The sequence below is a fragment of the Castor canadensis genome, chromosome 10 (assembly GCF_047511655.1).
Source record: "Castor canadensis chromosome 10, mCasCan1.hap1v2, whole genome shotgun sequence".
NCBI lineage: Eukaryota > Metazoa > Chordata > Mammalia > Rodentia > Castoridae > Castor > Castor canadensis.
In genome coordinates, this window is record NC_133395.1 from 134,699,275 (window position 1) to 134,720,400 (window position 21,126).

General features: G+C 36.9%; 1 protein-coding gene across 10 annotated transcripts in view; it reads left to right on the forward strand.

Annotated features, from left to right (window-relative positions):
• The window catches only part of Cntn4 (contactin 4), a 905,834-nt gene that overhangs the window by 670,408 nt on the left and 214,300 nt on the right, over positions 1-21,126 (forward strand). For all 10 annotated transcript variants that reach the window (XM_074044274.1, XM_074044268.1, XM_074044270.1 and 7 more), the window contains one exon: positions 10,632-10,727. In XM_074044274.1, the coding sequence (XP_073900375.1) occupies positions 10,632-10,727 (96 nt within the window). The remainder of the gene's footprint in view (positions 1-10,631; positions 10,728-21,126) is intronic.

The window sequence follows — 21,126 nt, forward strand, 5'->3', positions numbered from 1 at the left end:
CTGCCTGGCTTGTTTATTTACAGTCCCGGGAAGGATTCCCTTCCCCCAATCTTCAGCGCTCAGGGCGCCCCACCCTCTTTCCAGCATGTCTTAATTGTTCTTATTGCTTAGTACTCAGTTTCTCTTTTTTTCCCGGGTGGAGGTCAGTCTGTCCAGGGGGCTATGCTGCTCTGGCCCAGGCTTGTCTGTGGGGCTACCGCAGTACTGTGAAGCTCACCTGGTCCGCGTCTTCCCAAGCCATATGGGCGCCGGCCACTGGCGGCCCGGGGGCCCTCCTCATTTCTCTTTTTAATGTGAAGTGGAGATTCTCTGCACCGGCTGGAGATGTGGAGGGGTCAAAGTTATGCCTTTTCTCAGTGATTATGCCTGCAAAGTGTGTCTCCAGCGTCTCTCCAAGATTTCACTATAGGAGGGTCACTTTCTGCTTCCTACCTCTAGCCGCCATCTTGGAATCCTATGATAGACTCTTGATAGGTGACTTTTCAGCATTTCTGTCAGAATATGAATTCTAGTGATACTTTAATATTTCTGATTTGCCTCTGAGGTTGCCTAATCATTATAAAAATTGGTCAAATGAATTACAACTTGATCATTTTAATTTTCAGTGGGTAGAAGAAACAGCTAAGAAGTAAAATTTCAGAACGAATAGTCATGCTTCTTTCTATGAGGGCTATAATGATCCTAAGTCCATCAGTTATAGAATTGTCATACTAGGTAAAGAAAAGGTAATTGTATGAGATATCACTAACTAACTGATATTAGCACCATCACAATAGTAGCAGTTTATGTGGTGTTTCATATGTTCTTTTCCTGCCTGGGGCAGGGATGGGAGGGTGAGTAGGAGGGAGCGCACATCTTTACCCAATAGTGATGCTGTTTCATATGCTGAGTACATCCAATCTTAGAGTGTTTCTGAATTTTCTTTTTAAGAGGGATAGATTAAGTGGCTTAGTGCTCGGATAAAAGCACATTTTCTTCTAGAAGAATGTTCCTCCAGAACATTCCTCACAGTGGACACACAAAAGTCCTTTTTAGTCAATAATCTGGAAAATTGTGTACCATGTAGACAAATATGACAAAATGCATCCTAGTCCAACAAGTCTTGCTACCTCAGCTTGTGAAATGAGAGCATCACTCAGCAGATACCCCTGGAGTATCTGATATGAATCAGGTACTGTTTTGAGCATCTTCCTGCAGACTGGTAGTGATTCCTGCCCCTGTTGAGCTTTCATTTAGGGTTGGAGGGGAAAAAATAAACTGGGAAACATGTAAATAAATGATGTCATTGCAGATGATGTTATGATGATGGCTATGAAGGATGTATACAGAGGAGGTGACAGATTAACTGGAGCCAAGTAGTAGTCCATTTTAGATAAACACTCAAGAAAGGCTATTCTGAGAAGGGGATATTTGAGTTGACTTCTGAAGAATAAACATGATATACCCCCAAAAATGGGTAAAGAGCATTTCCAATAAGAGAAACTGCAAATACAAAGGTCCTGAGACATGGTTAACCTCAAACTGTTTGAAGAACAGAAAGCAAAACATAGTTACTACTGTACAAATAAGTAAGAAAGAAAGTAGCAAAGACTAAGGTTGATGATACAGGCAGGGACCAGATCCCAAGGGGCCTTTATAGACCACAGTGAAGAGTTCATATTTTCTTTTACATTTACTAGGCCAAATTCTTTTCTGGAGCCTTTGTTTGTCATTGTGTTGTGTAAGTACCGAAACCAAAGATAGAGAAAGCAGCTGCCTAACCATTAACACTCCTGAGTCAGGGTGATATGCTAAAACAGATGAGCTCCTGTAGAGAAAAATGTTGGTAATAATAGCTTGTATTTGAGGGCACCTGTCTCCAAGGAGAGCAACATCATTTATGATACCATATCCCACTAATCTCAGTAACCTCGTGAGTTAGTTATGGAGCACAACGGGAAACATTTTAAATTGAGTTGTTCTTTGACTTCTTAAATAGCAAAAAGGTCTAGATAAAACAGAGTTTGTCAAGGAAATAAAAAAAAGAAAGAACTAAAGTGAGAAAGAAAAATAGGTATCTGGAAAGTCAAAGACTTACATAGAAAAGGGCAGCAAAGCAACCTTTATTTTCTTGCAAAGTCAAGAAAATAATAGTTGAGGGGTCAAAAAAATACGAAACTCTCAGATGGTCAATCAGACAACCAACAAGTATGGTTTATTCCTGATATTTAACTCAATGTAGAATAGAGCCTATATGGGAAGTTCTATACATGGACTTGGTTTAGGAAACCCTGGATTCTAGTCCAGGTTCTTCCATATACTACATCTGTGATCTTGGATGTTGATTTTTCCTTTTGTTAAATGGTTTTAGTAACAGAATGCACCTCACAGAGTTGTTAGGAGGAATGAATAAATAAGTAGGTGGAAAATGAGATTGTGTTTTTATATGTAACCTAGCTTGAGCTGGCCCCACAGTCTTCCAAAAAGATAATATTTATAAAAGTGGGTTTGTTGCCAATGTTGCCCACAGGAAGCCTCCTGAACATGTAATATTGATTAGGCTATTTTTGATTCTTGCCTAGGTTTTGTTCCTGGAAACAAAGAGTAATGTCATAGTATGATATAAGAAGCAAAAGAGGATAAATACAGAATTGCTGACCCTAGGCAAATTTGTCTTTGGCAATCTTCACATGCTTTTCCTCTCCCTGTTTTTAAAGCCATTAATTTTTCTAGAACTTTTTCAACCCTACCCTGCCTTTCCCAATACTTCATAGATTAAACTTTCTTTGTTTATTTCCTTGGCTGTTCAAAGCTCATATTCTACAAATCCATACTTTCTGACTTGTTAAGTGGTTATAATCTGATTGAATTAGGTCACTCTTCACTATAAGTGACTAATAACAAAGTAATGCCTTTGAAGTTATTTGTGGTTTAAAATGGTATTTCTGTAATTCTAAAATAATACCTCAATTATAGAGTTTCATTTGATATGACCAAATCAGGTAAGAAAAGTTCAGACAATTGGAGAAAGAATATTGAGGCTTGAAATCAGCACCTGGGAAAACTCTGAATATACTTTCCTTTTACTTTAAAAGAATAATTATAAAGATTTTCACAATGATTCTCATGGCAGCAGCATTAGGAATTATGAAAGAAGGTCAGAAGCCAGTTCTATGAATGAGTCATTCGTAAATTGAGTGTACATTAACCTAGAAGTATTAATAAGGCTTTTTGTTATCTATACAAAGATGTCCAGGAAAGAGATTCACTTTTCAATGTCAAACAAGACCTAGCATAAGACTTCGGTCCCTTACTTTCTACCACTAATAAAATAGGGTAATGATTGCCAGGTCCTTAGAAAAGTGATAGGTTTTTGTTTTGTTTTACTTGTTGCACAGAGAAAATGGCTGACACCAATACTTGGTACAAAAAAGGAGCTCAAAGAATTCTTGATGAATATTGGATAAACAAATGGAAAAATGAATAACAAGGAAATAGCAAAATACTGACAACCACACTACTAATATTGTATGTGGGTGTATTTGAGATTCCATTTACATCCATCTTATTTTCATTTAGTATACAGAATGAACTTCTAACCCTATATGCTTAATGACGAAATTTATGTGATCAGTAAATAATATAATGCTTCATCTTTTATTTGTTTAAAAATCACATATTTTAGGTCCTTTCAATGAGGTAAACAGATCTAAGTTTTACTGCTTGTGAACATATTTTTCATCTGTACATTAAAGGTTCTCTCAGATCATAACAGCATAGGGAAAGGTTCTCATGGAGAGCTATCTAAAGCCAGTCTTTATGCATGTGTGTGGTAACCCTGGGTCACATAAAATGTATAGTCCACATGCAACAAAAGATAAGGTGTGTGGGTTCGCTTTAGCACCTGTCTTGACTTGCAAACATAATTAAATCTAACAATAGAAAATGTATTTTAAGTCTTGATAGCAATTTTTTTTGCAACTGTAGGATTGACATGGACAATCTAATGTTGCTTTATTTGGTAGAGTTTTGGGCTCACTCACTTTCCCCTAGTGAAGCATTCACTTTATGTAGACTTTCTTTTGATCCTCAGAAATGACAGTGTTGGTGTTAACATTTATAGACTACTGACTTTGGACAGGCAATATGTTAAGTGTTTTATATGCATCATCTTAATCTTCAGAAAGCCCTGGAAGATAGGAATTTTTTGGCCAAAAAAATGCTTACCATCTCTAGCAATAAAGGAAATGCAAATTAAAACCATACTAAGATTCCACCTCAGATTCCACCTCACCCCTGTTAGAATAGCCATCATTAAAAACACCACTAACAACAGGTGTTGGTGAGGATGAGGGGAAAAAGGAACCCTTTTACACTGCTGGTGGGAATGTAAACTAGTACAACCACTCTGGAAAAAAATTTGCAGGCTTCTTAAAAATCTAAACATAGATCTACCATATTATCCTGCAATACCACTCTTGGGGATATACCCAAAAGAATGTGACACAGGTTACTCCAGAGGCACCTGCACACCCATGTTTATTGCAGCACTATTCACAATAGCCAAGTTATGGAAACAGCCAAGATGCCCCACTACTGACAAATGGATTAAGAAAATGTGGTACTTGTACAGAATGGAATTTTACTCAACCCTGAAGAAGAATGAAATGTTATCATTTGCAAGTAAGTGGATGGAACTGGAGAACATCATTCTGAGTGAGGTTAGCCTGGCCTAAAAGACCAAAAATCGTATGTTCTCCCTCATATGTGGACATTAGATCAAGGGCAAACACAACAAGGGGATTGGACTTTGATCACATGATAAAGTGAGAGCACACTTGGGAGGTGTGAGGATAGGTAAGACACCCAAAAAACTAGGTAGCATTTGTTGTCCTCAATGCAGAGAAACTAAAGCAGATACTTTAAAGTGACAGAGGCCAATAGGAGAAGGAGACCAGGAACTGGAGAAAAGGTTAGTTCTAGAAGAATTAATTTAGAAGGTAACACACATGCATAGGAAGGCAATGCAAGTCAACTCCCTGTATAGCTATCCTTATCTCAACTAGCAAAAACCCTTGGTCCTTCCTATTATTGCTTATACTCTCTCTTCAACAAAATTAGAGATAAGGGCAAAATAGTTTCTGCCGGGTATCAAGGGGGGGAGGGGGAGGAAGAAAGTGGGGGGGTAAAGGAGTGGGGGAAGGGGGGAAGGGGAGAGAAATGACCCAAACATTGTATGCACATATGAATAAAAGAAAAAAAAAGAGGATAGGAATTTTTGTCCTGACATTAGAGATGAAGAAATTGAAGTGCAAATAGATGAATGAATTCAACCACATCATGCAGTGCCAGTGTGAGACTGCTGAGCCTGTAGTCTAGTCTTTCTGACTCCAGAGCTGTTTTGTTAAACCATTAAGCACTTCTTCCTCTAGCTGTATACTCTCACAGGGAAATCCAGTCAGCCATGTAATCTCACTTATGGTTTCTTCCTTCTCCCTGAGTGGAAAGAATGTCAAAAGTGTGGCTTTGCAACTCATAAGGTTTTGTGAATTTGAATTTATGTTCAGTCGCAATCTCTACAATTCAAGAAACCGTGTATATATGCAGGCACACATACACACACTTGAAGCAAATCGCACCACGATGTAGAATATGCTGCATTAATAATGGGTTTCTGGAGACACTCTCCAAAAGTACCTCAGTCTTTTTATAAGTGGTACAATCATAATTATGAAAATTATATTCATAAGAATTATGTCACTTGACCATTTTCTCAAGTTGATGTTGATTTCCTTATTGACTGTTTCTTACAAAATTGGAGGAAGCAATAACACAAAGAACTGGTGCTGGAAATTTCTTGTTCTGAGGCTACACTCTGCAAATTAATAGAATCCAGGTCTCTCCAAGTCAGGAAAAAAGTGAATTTGTGTTGGAACCTTTATTAAATAATACATGCATTTTTAAATGTGTGCATTAAGTGTATGGTTTACTGTATCATTTTTCACTTTTCTTATTCTTCCTTCTGTGGATTTGTATCAACCGTGATGTTATTATCTCATTAACCTTTCCTGGCCATTTTAAAACTAAACATTTTATACCCTCCTCTGGGAAGTCCCAACCTATGAATAGTTCTGACTCTTCCTGCCCATCTGTGTAATGACTGGTCCCTTTATGGTGGCCTAAATAAATTGCTATTTCTTATTCAATGTTTGTACTCCTCAAAAAGCATCTTGGACTCTCTTGATTTTATTTGCTCTATACCATATCCAGGTATTTATTATAAGTTACTTTTTTACTAGCTCTAAACATTTAATAACTTTCCAGACAGATAATGTGTGGACATTTTCCCCCTTACCTCTGGTTTATTCTGTGGTCTGAATTCCAAATGTTTTACTATTTTAAGACTTTTTTATTGTTGATTGTATATTATACTTTAAGGCCTTTGTACATCTTCAGTCCTCTAGAAATTTAACTGCTAAATCACTTTTAGACTCTCAATGAGCTAACACATTCCAAATACAATAGACTATTTTCTAATCTTATTAAAAATACAATGAAGTATTATATTTCATTGGAGACTAAAGCACAGTTGTTTTGACAGAAAAAATTATATGAAAACATACCTGCTATAAAACTGTGCATTCCTTAATGCATGATAGTTGAAAAAGTTATACAACATGCTCATGAATGAAATCACAAACAAAAAGTGGAGCCATTTATTTTTTAAAATAATAAATAGCATTTTAAAATAATATCATTGCATATCAATGAACCACATATACACCTTGAAAAACAAGCTGCTTTAATAAACTGTAATACATGGATATTAATTCTTTGTCATGCATATGCATTATGTATTCAGTCATACCTTTGCTAACCAATGTCATGAACTAAAGAGAACAGGATCCAAGGAGAATAGTGCATCTTCTTTCCTAACCAGGCAACAATCTTCCTCTTAAAAGAGTCGTTTCTGGTTACTTTCTTCTTCTTCAGCTTCATCCTTTGTACAAAATGTTGAAATCCCCACAGAAAGTACTCATGCAGAGTGAAAAACAAAGTAACAGACTGGTCTGTGTGCATTGGTAGTAGAGTGGTGAGTGGAGCTATCTTAAAGGAATGGATTGAGAACCAATGTACCACCTGTTACCTTGTGCATTGAAATGCAAATGTTCTTACGTATTCAGTAAGTATAACATTCACTCACACGAACTTCATTTTTGTCTCTAGGATGTCGAGTAACTGGTTTGAATGTCCTTTGCCACTGATTTCACTAAATTAGTGAGGAAGCCATAGATTCCGTTGTAGTGGCTTTGGAGAGAGAAAGACATGACTTTGTGTTGTTCTGGAAATTTTCCATTTGTGTGAAGAACATGCTGAAAACTCTGTGAGCTTCAGATCCATTACCTATAAACTGAAGAATTAGGCTACAATGGAATTAAATGATGTCATATAAGAAAAGTAGTTAGCACGTGATATGACCAAAATATGATCTGCAAGTGGGTACTGTTGTTGCTGTTTGTGTGACGGTCATGGTGATAGAATATCAATCCATAAGCATTCTAACTGTTTCATAAGGCTAAAGGTAATTATCATTACCTAATACCAAAGCTTTGATATAAAGAAGGTGTTGGTGATAGCTTGACCATAAGTGGACAAGCATCCAAAAATGCTCATTCAACACATAGCTCCAGAGAATTTGGAAGTGTCAAGTTGATAGCAATTAGACTCTGTATAGATAGTTGTATCTGAGAAGATAAATTTTAGAGGTGTCATCTTTCCCTAACTATGTGCATAAATAGTATTCTTTTGATTGCCATAGCATGTGTTTGTTATTTAGAGCCCTTTTTAAAATAGGGCTATTGGTGTATGATTTGCCACTGAATCATAGATTCTTCAGTGGACAGAAACATTTAGCAATATGTTTGTGGCATAGAATGCCTTGTGTTTTTCTAATATTATTTAATCTTTTCTGATTCTTAATTTAAAACAAAGTACAGTGCTGGGCATGATGGGGCATGGTACACATCTGTAATCCCACCTACATGGAAACAGAGATGGGCAGATCACAGTTCACGGCCGGTCTAGGCAAAAACAAAAAATGTTAGTGAGACCCCATTCAAAACACAAGCCAGCTTGGAATGCAGTGCTCACAACTGTGGTTCTAACTAGTCAGGAGGTGGCAATTGGGAGGTTCAAGGCCAGCCCTGTCAAAAAGTTTGCAGTCAATAAAATGGTGAGGTTGCGGTGTCTACCTGCCTTCCGGCTAAATGGGAAGCATAATTAGGAAGATGGCAGTCCATGCTGGCCCAGGAATAAACAGGAGACCCAATTTGAAAAATAGCTAAAACAAAAAGGGCTGGGGAAGTGATTCGAGTGGTGGAGCATCTGCCTAGCAAGGACAAGGCCCTGAATTCAAAGCCCACTACTTTATTTTAAAAAAGTATATTTATTCCCCATTTATCATAAAATTAAGACTTGCCCAAGGTCAGCACAACTAATAAGTGGCAGAAATGTTTTTTTCAAACTCAGATCTGTCTAAATACAGCCTGTCCATTCACTGCATGGATACGGTCTACCATCTGGAATGTTTTCATTAACTACTAGGAAATATTCATAAATATTTTTCTCAAATATCACATGATATATGGAGTAGTCAGATCTTAGAGAACTGAATGAATTTCATAAAAGCAAAAGCAGGATCCTGTGCTGTAAACTCACAGTCAAAAGTCACTGCACCTGGTTTTCATCATCTTCCATTTCTCAATTTTATTCCTCTCCTCAGAAGCAATGGTTGGGTCAGAGTATATGAGACTGGATCTTGATTATATATCCATTCTTAATTTGTCCTGCAACTCTGGAAATTGGATGGAATATCTGTACAAAAAAGGGATACTGATTTAAAATATTAATTCCATAATAAAGATTTTTAATTTCTGGTTTCATTCCTTACAAAGACCATGTCTTCAAAGAGAAGAAAAATATCATGTTCCCCCTCAGCTGGTGCCTATTGAATAAATAAATGGAAATGTATTATATCATGAATGTCATTCAGATTATAGGACTGTTTAGTTTTGTGCTGAGTGTGTGTGTCCTTCATGTGCCCTTCTCACACCTTGACTCTGGTGGTCTTTGAGTTGCTGTGGCTAGGTGTCACGTATCAGTGGTACCCACCAATCTTTTGAGTTGCTACAGGACAGAAGCTATGTTCTCGAAATGTTTCCATCCTGAACTGAAACTCAAGTGGTACTTAATGGAATTTCTGTTATGATACAAGTGACAAAAACAATACTTTATAAGCTTAAATTTTTCCTCATTGTGGAAGAAGCAGTAGGAAGACATGATTATATATAAATAATATAATATGTATATATTATGTATTTTTAGTATCCTGAGTGCTCCCTGAAACCATACGTAGGTATGAAACAGAGCCTGTCCAGGTTAGCCATCATCCATCATTCACCAGTGTTGTTACCTCTGGCAGATTTTTTAGTGCCTTTGTCTTCTAGTCTATGAAATGGGGACTCTAGTGATATGTAACTCATGTAATTGTTGTTTGTGTCACATGAAATAATCATCATAAACTCTTTGCTAACATGGCTTATAAAGAAAAAGTCAGTAAATGTCACTGTATTGTAATGGGCAAAGCCATGTGACTTGTAACCCCATGTGATAATCTTGAGTCAGAGTCATCCTCAAATCCAAATGAGGCCATGTAATCAAATGTTAGACACCCAAATTTTTATAAAAATGAAATGGCACTGAAAACATTCCTTACTGGGAGAGTTTACATTTGGGAGAGTAGGAGAAGAAAACATTTTTGAGCAGTAACGTATCTGTCACGTTATTAGATGTATTTTGTATATTATTTCTTTGTTATTTTCATCTACTTATTTGCTGCCTCAAACTATGACTTTTTGGTTTATAAGTCTTATCTCTCTAACTAGACTTGACCTCCTTGAGGAAATGGAACTTCCTTCCAAAAATAATCATAAACAGCACTTTCTCAATGTTTAAAAATACATAATAAATTTAAAACAATCTTTATTTCTATTTATACATTATGCACGTACATGTTTGTAAAAAGACAAAGAGTGTGTCATAGCTAGGTAAAAATGGATTTATGGACGGAAAAGGATAATTGTACATAATAGAATGGTTTGTGATGCAAATAGAACTATCAGAACACATGAGTTTGTATTCTGATAATCATATTTAATTACATAGAGATGTTAGGGAGGTCTCAGCATCTTTAAACTTCAGTTTCTTCATCTAGACATGAGTTTCTATAGAATTTTCTGGAATATTGAAAGAGTTCTCCATGTGTGCTATGCAGTAACTACATGTAGCTACTGAGGATTCTAAGTGTGACTAGTGTGTCTGAGGAACGAATTTCTAATTTTATTTAATTTTAATTATTTCAAATCTGAATAGGCACACATGGCAAGTGGCTATTTTAGTGAGCAATCTGGCTATAGAATCAAGGAGGAAAGGACACGATCAGTGAAATATTGTCAGTATCAGCTAAACAGCATTGCTCTGGTGTAGATGCTATCAAGGCTGTTTTTCAGCCTATCTTTTCAAGTAGTGACACTCTCCCATGGTATCTTAGGACTTTGAAGTTCAAACGTGTTTTTCTTTATTTCTCCCAACAGATCTTGAAAACTTTAAAACAAGGACAAGAAGCACTGTATCTGTCCGTCGAGGTCAGGGGATGGTACTCCTGTGCGGCCCACCACCCCATTCTGGAGGTACCTATAAATGCACCGACATGTGCTCACTTCACTAGCTGCTATTTTTCTTGCTGAATGTTCTCTCTCTTGGCACCAGCTGAAGGGACAGTGTCATTTATAGAGATTCCCAAAGTCCCACCATGTAAAGGAAGAGTCATTGTGACTGCCTCCCATAATTAGGGTAGGAAAATATCAGGTTGAGCAAACGTTCCACCCCACTGCTGTCTGCCTGGCACAAGGGGAAAGATACCCGAGTCAGTCAAAATCCGAATCCTGTTGTCTGGTAAAGCAGTAAAGCTAAAACTACCAATAACTGTTATAGCAAAATTGGGTTAAAAATGATGGTCCTGCTTCATTTTATTTCATTCGTGGTTTGGGGAGGGATCTATGAATTGTTCTGCTCACAACACTTCTAATACCAAATATGTGGCTTGTTCCACACCAACAACCAATTCTCTAATCCTCTTAACACCAATTGGGCATCCAGGGATTAAATTCCATTCTGATACTAACTGCCCAGAGTTAGTGTCATGCCCTGCAGAGTAAAGGCTCAGTTCCCATAAAGGATCCAGCAGTGTGGAGGTTTGATAGATAGTGATACAATGATACTTATTAAGATTCCTCAGCTTGTGATAACAAGATTAATAAACTTCACTTTTGTGTGTGTGTGTGTGTGGTACTGGGGTTTAAATTCAATGCTTGAGCCACTCCACCAACCCTTTTTTGTGATGGATATTCTCAAGGTAGGGTCTCCCAAACTCTTTGCCTGAGCTAGCCTCAAACCATGATCCTCCTGATCTCTGCCTTCTGAGTAGCTAGGATTATAGGCATGAGTCACCAGCACCCAGCAAGCTTCATTCTTGGTATTTAAGGCTGATATATGTTATCAATGATTGCCTTAATTTTCTGTTAGACTTTATACATGATTAAAAGAGCAAACTTTCTGAACTTAGAATTTGAAAAGCACCCTTTTATTTTTGCCCTATATCCAAAAGTTGTAACTTTTTCTTTCTCATCTAATGGTCCCACCTAACATTTCCAGCAAAAAATAACAATTAGCAGAATAGCTAAAAGATGTGAACTTTAAGCACACTGCATATGAAGGCAAATGGAAGAGGCAGGCTACCCCTCCAGTCTGGATCAATTCCAGTCTGAAATTGTTAGAATTCATGGCTTTGGAAGATTGGCACAGAATCCAAGTTGCTCTTCTGGGATTTGTGCTTAGGAAATCAGTTTATTCTTTAGGACTTTATTTGCCCTTCAAGTTAGTATCATAAACACTTAAATGTTGGGGTCCAGATGTGAGTTGGAGTCCTGGCACTGTTTCAAAGCATTTTTGGCAAATATATTCAGATCACTATGCCTTGCTCTACCTATCCAGTAAGTGAAGAGATTTAAAAATATCTCCTAGCTCCTTTTAAGTACTTTCACTACATAATTATAACTCAATAAAGGCTAACGATCTTCTTTCTCAAGTATGTTTGCATTATTGAAGCCCTGTCCTTTATATGAGGAAACCACTTAACCATAGGCATATATTTTCATTCAGGTGAAATTTACTCAGAATAACACTTTCTTCTAAATATGGAATCTAATCAAAATCAAAATTGAAGATTTTGCTCATATCTCCTGCAGGCTCCCTTCATACCATTGAGCTTTTACAGCATGGTAGCAATTCTATCATCTTGGAGGTATATTCCAAAAGTACTGCTCCTCTCTGGAATAATGATAGCTTTAGAAAAGGCAAAACACGTGAAGCAGACTGTGCTACTATACTATGAGGTACCTGACGCCTATCCCCTTCCCACAGAGAAATTTATTAAAAATTTCTATAGACAACTACTGAAATATGCTTGTCTCCGCTGGCAGCAGTCACCAACTCTGAAATCCAGTTGCTTGAGCTGTGCTGACATTCCTGACAATCCTGATGGTGAAAGACAAGAAAATAAATATTCTCATTATGGGCTCTATTAGAAACCATGTGCACAGCAACTCTATGAGCAAGGCAGGCACAGCAAGGAAATATTCAAGAAAACAGTAAAGAGGCTCTTCAAGGTGCTAAAAGAACACCTCAGACATCCATCAGTTTAGGACAATGGAGTCAGTGATTATCTGACGAAATCCTCTCAATTGCTCAAAAGCCCCCAATGCAAACTGTATAGTAATGATTTTCTCATTGCTTTTCCAGGCTGTGTATCACCTAAAAGCTGGTAGAATCACCATGAGCTCGTGGAAATACTGAGCATTTTAGATCCAGCATATGGTATCCCAGTTTCAATTGTAGCAGATCATGCAGAGGGAAGGAAATGAGGCAGCCTTTTATTATATCAGTGGGGTATTCAGTAATGGCATGAAATCCATTGTAAGGGATGCTGCATGTCCTGTTTCAAAAACCATAGTGTCAGACCATCTTAGGATAACAAAGAAATGAGCATCAATTAATCTGTTTTGAAAAACGGATATTTTCAGCCCTCTACAGTCACTGTGTATAACATCTTTGTCATCTCTTGGTTGATATATATGAGTTCAGATGTGATGTTGTAACACACACATTTAATGTTGACACACACACTGAAGAGAAATAGAAGTCACTCTGGTCATCTCTGATGCTTCTTCATATCAGAAACAAATTATTGAGTTCCAGAATGTTCACTGCTTCCTTTTACCTCCAGGCTCATTTGGCACCAGGAATTCGTGACCTTTAGCCAAGCTCTCATTAAGTGGGAATAGAAAGGAGGTATTTTGAGATGATTCTTTCCAATGCACTTAAATTGCTAGATTATTCGCATTGGTATCTTTACAAACTGACTGTCAAGGGAGGTTTTTATCCATACCTTTCTTTTATATGTCACTAAGAGACTCACTACTCAAAAGGTGGTCCATGAACTGGCAGCACCATCTCACCTGGGTGATTGTTAAAAAGGCAGAATTGCAGACTCCACTGAGGGCCAACTGAATCAGATCTCAATAAGATACCCCAATGATCATTTGCACGCTAAAATTAGGGAAGCTCTGAGCCATATCTATGATTCACACACATGTCCTACCTCTGACCAGGAGAAACTTTAGAATCTTTGGGACAACCCATTAAAACCATAAGTGCCCAACCTTTTTCCAAGGATACTCTGATTCCATAGATATGAGGTGGAGTCCCCTAATGCATCATTGTGCAAACTCTAGTTGACTCAGGCAGCACTGGATTTAAGATCCACTCACTTTGATTATCTTCTAAGAAACGGACCCTGCTGAGATTCAGTGCTTTGGTTTCCACATTCCCCAAGCAGAATGAATGGCTATGAATATTCCTTATGTCAAATTTATATTTAAAAGAGTTTAAAATAAAATATGTAATCTCCTAAGGCTTTACCTTATATCACATGTGTTTTTGTGACTGTACTTAAGAGAAATCAAAAACTGAGACTAGTTTTTCTTAACTGTTCATATTCAGAAATAGCATTTGGTATTTGACCAGCTTTCACTGTATTATTATTTGTGAGAGGATGGCTAGCTGCAATACAAAAAAAAGTAAAGGAAACCACCAGATTCCAATTCTTAGAATACTTTTATTGTTATGTATTTTACACAAACTAGCCAGAATTTTGTTTGTTAGAACTTTGACACAGAACATATTCCCATTGAAGTTGGATCCCACTCACAGGGGCATCAGATACAGGGATCTTATGACAAAGCATCCGTAGAGTTCTTTTTGGTATTTATCATGCTTAGTTTACATTATTTTACCTCTTGTGCTTACAATAATTCTCTAAGAATAAAACACATGTGTTTCATAGATAAGGGCATAGAAGCAAAGAAATGATGAAGGGCACATACTAATCAATATCAGGGTCAAGGGTTGTGATTGCCAAGGTCATACCCCCTTTTGGCAGACAATAGAGAAGAGTGCAAATAAGTGTTATACTCTATTCCACTGATCTTTGGACACCACACCTGTTTAGTTAAATCCAAATTTCTTGGGGGTGTGGAGCCTCTGGCATTATTGGTAGTTTTAAGAATCTCCTCAGTAATTTTAATAGGTAGGCAGGCTGGAAAAGCTATATCTTTAAGTTACAAAATCAAATAAGTCTTGAGAAAAACCTATTTTCAAAATTCTCCAGGATTCCATAAGTTTGAGTTGATTGGATATATCCACATGGGTTATAATGAAAGCCCTAAAAGAATCAATCATGCCTTCCCACAGTTATTTCAGGTGAACCATTTTGTATTCACTAAAGAAAAGAGACAAAAGTATGAAAGTAGAACCATCCATGTTGCAGTTCTAGCTCTGCTATTAATCTACTATGTGATCTTGGACCAATTATGTAATTTCTCTGCACCCCTTTTCCTCATCTGACTTCTGTTTCTGTCATCCCATATTAACTCAATTTTCAGCATCAAGGCATCACCTTCAAGATCAGACTCATTTGGTCTAATACGTAGTATAAACTATGACAGGTCAGTGAGCTTTACTGTGCTAAAATTTAGCATCCTCTGTTCCCAGAATAAGGCATCCGCAATGTAGTCAAGCTACCAATGCCATCTAACTGCTCACCCCATTCCTTATTCCCATTGCCTTCCCCAAATTGACCCATTATTTACAAGTTCTATGTGACTTTAGATTTTCAGGTGTGTCCTTCTTTGCTCCAAATATCAAATATTTCATTGTAGTCCAGACTCTCAGCTTAGCTCTTGTCTTCATGTCTCACTCGTAGGTATACCAGATCATAGTCTAACCCCACTCTAACTCATGAACCACAAGATGCTTTCCTTTGGATTCAAAGCAGCACTGATATCTTAGATGTCCAGTTACTAGGTCTTTCCCATCATATCAACTGGAAGATTGATATCAACTTGGTTGGATTCCAGATTTGACTCTGTGATTTAGACAACTGGCCACCTTCCTCAGAAAATGGTCTCTGCTTCCAGCTTCTTCCCTCTACTTTCTCTTAATGACCTTTCAGACTTTATCCTCCTCCCTAGATCTAGGTTCCCATCAATATTCTCAAGTGCTCACACATTATTTAGCCAGCTAAATGGAATTCATCTTTGTCCTATAAAACCCATGAAATGTGTTGTGGGGATAAAATGCAGAATGTGATAGTAATTTTTATAATTAAAAGACCCAAATATGATTTTATTAATTGTGGCTTAGTTACTTTCATTTGCTTAAGCATGCAATCAAAGTTAAATCAGAGAAACACCTGTCTTTGGAGATCATGATTCTTAATTCACCTTCATATAAGAACTTTTGAGCAGAAAAATATTTTTCAGATATATCTCCCAAGTGATTCATCTGGAATTTACATCTGTTATTAACATAAACCAGTCATGATCTATTGTTGTGGCTTTATTAAAATGCTGATTTATCTGTTCTTCTTACATTTGAAAATTTCTCTTAAAGTCACAAAATGACAGTCAAAGTGGACTTCACCAATAGTCTTCTTACAGTCTACATACTGTTTAGTTTTCTTGTATATCTCTCTCTATATATATATAATATATAGTTCTATAATATATTATAATTATATAATATATTATATATTTTGTGTATACCATATGTTTCTGAACTGCATTTTATTTTTTTTGGAAAAACAAAACATTAAGTAAACATAAGAGAAGCCAATCGTTTTTAAATATTTCTAAAATAATACAGAGTTAGTGTTTTTTTTAATAGACTAAAGAATGTTGTCTTCAACTTATTTTATATGGCAGATTAGGATGAGCAAAATGTGAGATTTTTCTTGATTATGAAGTTAACAATCAGCAGGAAAAGCTGTAAGAATACCATTCAAAGTGTGTTATATTATTTCTATGGTCATACAGAATCACAGTTGAATGTGCTGATAGGAATAAAGGAGCATTCCACTTCATTTGTCTCGTTCTGTGCGTGTGTGTGCGTGTGTGTGTGTAATGAGGGAAGGTGCCCACATATAGTCCTGGTTTCAAAAACATTTAAATAATAAATGATAAATAATAGTCTTAGAATTGTGAGTCTTCATTGTTGGCCACCACTGATGAAGCTGCCCTTTGATGCCCATTTCATGTCACATGAGAAGAGACTTTGCGACATGCTATGTCTTCTGAAAATCCAGTAAATTAATATAGACCTCACTGGAGACAAATGGCACAAAAGAGGTTCTGCCATCACGGAAACAAAAAGTAGGTTCTTGTCATGTGGACTCAGAACCCTAGGAGTGGCATTAAAATACTTCTATTGTACCACTCATCATGAAGGTTGGGGATCAGTCAAACTTGGGTAAAACCACTGTTTTTCATATAATTTCTATGAAAGATGTGTTCTAAGTTTCTCTTCTTAGTGAAGAAAGTCTGTATATCGGGTATCCCCTTAAATAGGTATCTTTTTCATTTCAGTGAGGACAGACTAACATTTAATTGGTTATAGGTTAACATACACCAAAGGTAGACAGACTATCAGAGGCATAAAGCATCTTTTTAAAAATATGGTATTAAATATTCTTAAGGAAATCTTGTTTGATGATCTTTGGCTCTACCAGGTTCCTTTGAAAGACATGAACCTGGACTCTTTTATCTGAAATGTAATCAGCCAATTCCTCCTTTTTTTTCTCTTGCACTTTGCCAATCAGAGGAGGCTATAGTACATTAGAGGTTTAATCAGCATAGAATAATGGGAAACAGTTTGCAAAGTAATGCCTTTCTGCATTCATTAAGCCTGCTCTTTCACCCATTGAGTAGAAAAAAAAAGTCACATTGATCAGGGACTATTTGTCTGACCCAAATGGTGTGGTGGAGTGTTTCATGTTTCAGAGGATAAGCCACTGGGAGTATTTGGCCTTACCACATCAAGTGCATGCTCCATTTCTCTCAGTCATGAGATCATATAGCTCAAAGAAAGAATCAGTAAAGGAAGCAAAATGGAAGAATTGGAGCCTTGCATGCCTAGGAGAGAAACTTGCTTTTCCCTTATGGGATAAGGCAAGATGAACTGAGGTGAATATTTCTCATGTCAGTTATCTCTAAAATTGGTTGAGGGTGTTTATTCTATGATGCTGTGACATACTCTTTGCCTGAATTTTCCTGTCAACTATTTTTAAAATAACTTGAATGTTTCATGACTATATTTTCAAATGCCTAGATGTTAACAACTAACACTTATGAGTAGAAAAAAATAAGTTCACCTAAATAACAAATATTCCTTAATCGTAGAATAGTTTTAGACCTTATATAGCCAAGCCCCCAATTTCTTAAATTAACCTGATTTCTGAGACGAGTTCTCTAAGAGTAGCTATATACTTTCTATCTTAATTATTCTTTTAGCAAGTCTTAGGCCATAGCGATTAGAAGCAGACTCGTCTACTTTAATCAATAGTAGTTAAGTCAATATATATGTGTTCAATAGCCTAAGGAGATCATTTAATTTTTAAAAAGTACAGAAATAAATTTCAAGAAGTCGGGGTTTTTTTCTATTTTTTCTTTTCCTTCTTTCCTTTTGTGCAAATGTTTCCATGTATTTTATGGATCAGTAGTCAAGGATTCCAGTTAATTAATGATAGCCCTAATTACTCAGTTTCTCTTCTGACAATTATCTAATACTTACTTTAATAATAGGCACTCTATAAGGGTTCTTGTGCATTAGAAATTTACATTCAACTTGGGAATGTCTCTATTTTCTTCATAAACATCCCTATCCCACAAAATCAAAGAGATTATCTCCAGGTTTGCTCTTTAGAACTGGAGGCCCATTGATCAGTAAGGGCCAAACACATTAGTACCAAAAGGAAATGGCATTTGGAAAGTGAGCTTTGATCCAGGAAGGTGAATGATAAACAAACGGTAACCAACTACATGCAGAGCTTTCTCTTGAGTTTCCTGTCCTACAAAGCAGAGAAAGATGATACTGTGTTGGAACACAGGTGCTATTTGGGGCATGAAGAGTTTGGAGACATGAGAACCACATTACATATCCAGTAGAGTGCTACCAGGGATGTACCAGCCACAACAGAGCAAATGATCAACACTGATCTTTCAATGACATGAGCCTGACTGAGCATTTCATAAATAATCCAGTGGACAATCACTGCAGGATACATGGAAACTATTCTTGTTTTAATGCTTGCTGCAAAAATACCCTATGACTCTCATCTTTTCAACTGAAAAAAGAAATGAACAATTCTTTGGATGCATTTTTAGCAATGAATTGCTATTTTGTCAGGTCAGTGCATCATGATGTTACATTGAATTAAGCAGGACAGTGGTGCAGCATATACAATGAAGAAATGAGAGCTGAGTGCTAGAAATTTAGAAAATAGGCTCTGGTTAGGTGTTCAGAAATTGGAGGCTCAGAAATGGAATATTTATCATGGCCAGAGATTTTGATCCAGTGAATCTTAGGCACAAATCAGAAGTTGGCCATTTTCCTGACATATTCATTTCTGTTGTTGTTTTGAGTACTGGGGTTTGAACTCAGGGCTTCATGCTTACTAGATAGTACTTGACAGCTTGAGCCATGGCCCCAGCCCTTTTTGCTCTGGTTATTTTTTAGATAGGGTCACACTTTTTGCCCAGGCTGTCCTGGACCACAGTGCTCCTCTTTTACCCTTCCTGCTGTCCCTTCAATAACAGGTGCATGCCACTTCACCCAGTTATCAGTTGAGATGAGGGTCTCATGGACTTTTTGCATGAGCTGGCTTCAAATCACAATCCTCCCAATCACAGCCACCCAAGTAGCTAGGGTTACAGGCCTTGACATGCATTTTTTAACTTTCTCAGATTATCAGAGATTTGGGAAAAACATATTTGAGTAGAGCAAATCTAAGAGCAGAGAGAAATGTCCATTTGGGCAAGTGAAGTTTCCTTTCACATATAAAAGTATAGACAGCAGTGTTTTGTCTAAGGATAGGATGAAATCTGATTCTGTGTAACATCAGAACACTGAGTTAAAGGAAAAATGATTTAATTAAGTGGCTGGAGATTCAACAAGGACAAACAATGTGGATGAAAAACTTTTGATCAGTCAAGCTGATTTGTGTTCATCATATTTACTTATGATTTTCACATTTGTAGATATGTAGAATAAATACAAGATTTCAAATTTTTACAAAGATGCCTTCTCTTCTGCCTGCATCATGAGCTAAAAGAAATGTCAGGTCTTCAATTCAGAGGCTTATCAGTAGGACATTCACGATATGTTAGGTAGATACTGGTTGCTCACAAAACAATGAAGAAGCATTTTGTGCAAAACCAAGAAAGCTCTTGCCTTCTCTGGCTGTAACACACCCTCTCTTTCTCAAATCAGCAAGTTCCAGGTTAGCAGATTATCATAATCTTCACTGTCAAAATTAACCCCTGGAAATGCGTTGTTATAACAATACTCCACAGGAATTCATAAATCCATATGGCAGGCACAGCTGGAAAGATAATGTAGCATTTCAGAAAGATCCAAAGAATGTCTACTTTGTAAAGTAATTTGGAATTTGCATACTTTCTCATTCCTTCAATCCAACACACTAGGGAGCACCTGGGAAATGCCAAAATGTATCAGTTGTGAGTGCTTGATGCTCAGGTCTGAACATTTCACAAAAATCAGACCTTGCTTTTTGAAAAGATAAAGTTTTTTAAACAAAGAGTAGCTCATTTTAAGTATCATATTTCTTCTTTTTGTGGTTTCTACTTGTTGCAAAATGTTGCAGATATGACACACCTTTGAAATCAGTGCCTAAATATAAGAAATATATATGTACACCTTCTCTGTTCTAGCTACCTGGAAAAACTGTTCACCATATCTGTAAGCCAGAACTCCTTCTAAAGGGTACAGCTTTGGTTTACTTCAATTCTAATGGGTTCTGATGGAGTATGTAAATTTGAATTTCAAGGGTGATGAGAATAGATTGCTTTAAAAAGTAAAAATATGAGACTTTGACAGAACCTATTAGATACCAGACCTTATAGTAGACATGGCAGATAGAGGAGTGAGCAAAAGCAAAATGTTCCCTCCTGCCTGTGGCCCACAACTCTGCTATGGAGTAAGAGGATAATCAAATAATCACACTGAGATATGTGCTCTTGGTTGTGGGGGGAGGAGAAGAGTGAAAGGGAGGGCTCAATGTCCATGTAAAATAGAAGGACAAGATGTGGGCTGGGGAGTCAAAGAAAGCTCTCTTGAAGAAATATTTCTAGAGTTTAAAGGATAAAGGAATAGAAGGAAAGGAGGAGACAGACAATAATATATGTGTCTCGGGTGGGCAGGTTGTGCAAAGGGACTATCATGGAATATTGTGTGATTAAGCAGAAGTGTTATAATATTGGGTGTTAGCAGTTTAGGATAAAGGTAATATATAAAGCAATAAAAAGTTCTATGTTGATTTCTTACAATCTTAAAAAATCATTAATAGTCAGACACCAGTAAGTTGGAAACAGAAAATGTCCATGAAATTGCCTCAAA